The 1,108-nt window shown below is 59.5% G+C and overlaps 1 protein-coding gene across 1 annotated transcript in view; it reads right to left on the bottom strand.

The window, feature by feature from the left end:
• Positions 1–1,108, bottom strand: part of NOTCH4 (notch 4) — a 29,728-nt gene that overhangs the window by 20,931 nt on the left and 7,689 nt on the right. The window contains exon 9 of the mRNA XM_014534506.1: positions 105–260. Coding sequence (XP_014389992.1) covers positions 105–260 — 156 coding nt within the window. The remainder of the gene's footprint in view (positions 1–104; positions 261–1,108) is intronic.

The following is a 1,108-nucleotide window of genomic DNA, read 5'->3' as shown; positions in this document are numbered from 1 at the left end:
GGGGCTGGGAAGCCTGGGCACAGGGCACAGGGCACAGGGCACGCTCAGGGGCTGCGGACGTCTGCCCCCGCCCCGCTCTCCCTCGGCGTCTGAGCCCCGTTTACCCGGGAGACATTCACAGTGGAAGGACCCAGGCTGGTCCTGGCACTGCCCGCCGTTCGCACAGGGAGAGCTGCCGCACTCATTGACGTCCTCCTCGCACCGGGAGCCTGCGAACCCTGCAGGGGTGGAGGGGGGGATGGCGAAGGGCATCTCTGTTCCTTACATGCATCAGGGAGTTTGTTAGTTACAGTGTTGGCTGAGCTTTGCAGGCAGGATTTCATGGGTTCAAAGAAGAAATTAAGTTTACACCGACAGCCTCTCCGCACGCACAGGAGTGACGGCCCACAGAGAAGGGCGGGGTGTGGGCGGGCTAAAAGCTTTGCTGTGTAATGAAAGCTCCAACTGAGGGCTTCTTAGTGATTTGAGCTTCAGGACATGACAGAGCATAACGTGGTCACTTTATTCTTCATACAGATAAGGCGTCACTGGATATATGTACTGATGCTGGAAACACATTTTATCAAAAGCATAAGTCCCAGTCCTGGCCCTTCCCCTGGCCAGGAAGAGTGAACCTGGAGGGCTTCCCGGAGGAGACACCTGGGGCAGGTACGGCTGGCGGGGTAAGCAGGGTGTTCCCTGCAGAGGATTAATAATGGAACCGACCTCAGGCTGCCGCTGAAAGGAGGAACAAGAGAATGCCTGAGACTAGAGCTGAGTGTGTGCGCAGTGAACCAGCTACCGTCACAGCAGAGGACGGAGGGTCCCGTGCCCCCGAGGTGTCCTGGGCGGCTGTCCCTGCACTGGGCAGTGGCCCTGACTGTGCAGGGTGCATCGGGGACTCGGGGGTCCAGAAAGGCGGGCTTTGGGGTGATGTGGCAGGACAGAGATGAGGCTGGGCGGGTAAGCAAGGGAAGGAAGATTTGGGGGATGTAACAGAAGAGAGTTTGGGGAGCAAAGCAGAGGCCTGGAGCCTGAATTGTGGAGGCTCAGAGGCCTGAGGCGAGAACGGGGTGGAAGTGGCACTCACCCAGGAAGGTGTAGGGGTCGAGGGCGGGGTGGGCAGGCA

The sequence above is a fragment of the Myotis brandtii genome, unplaced genomic scaffold (assembly GCF_000412655.1).
Source record: "Myotis brandtii unplaced genomic scaffold, ASM41265v1 scaffold130, whole genome shotgun sequence".
NCBI lineage: Eukaryota > Metazoa > Chordata > Mammalia > Chiroptera > Vespertilionidae > Myotis > Myotis brandtii.
Note: the sequence above shows the minus strand (reverse complement) of the source record. Positions and strands in the feature narration are given on the sequence as shown.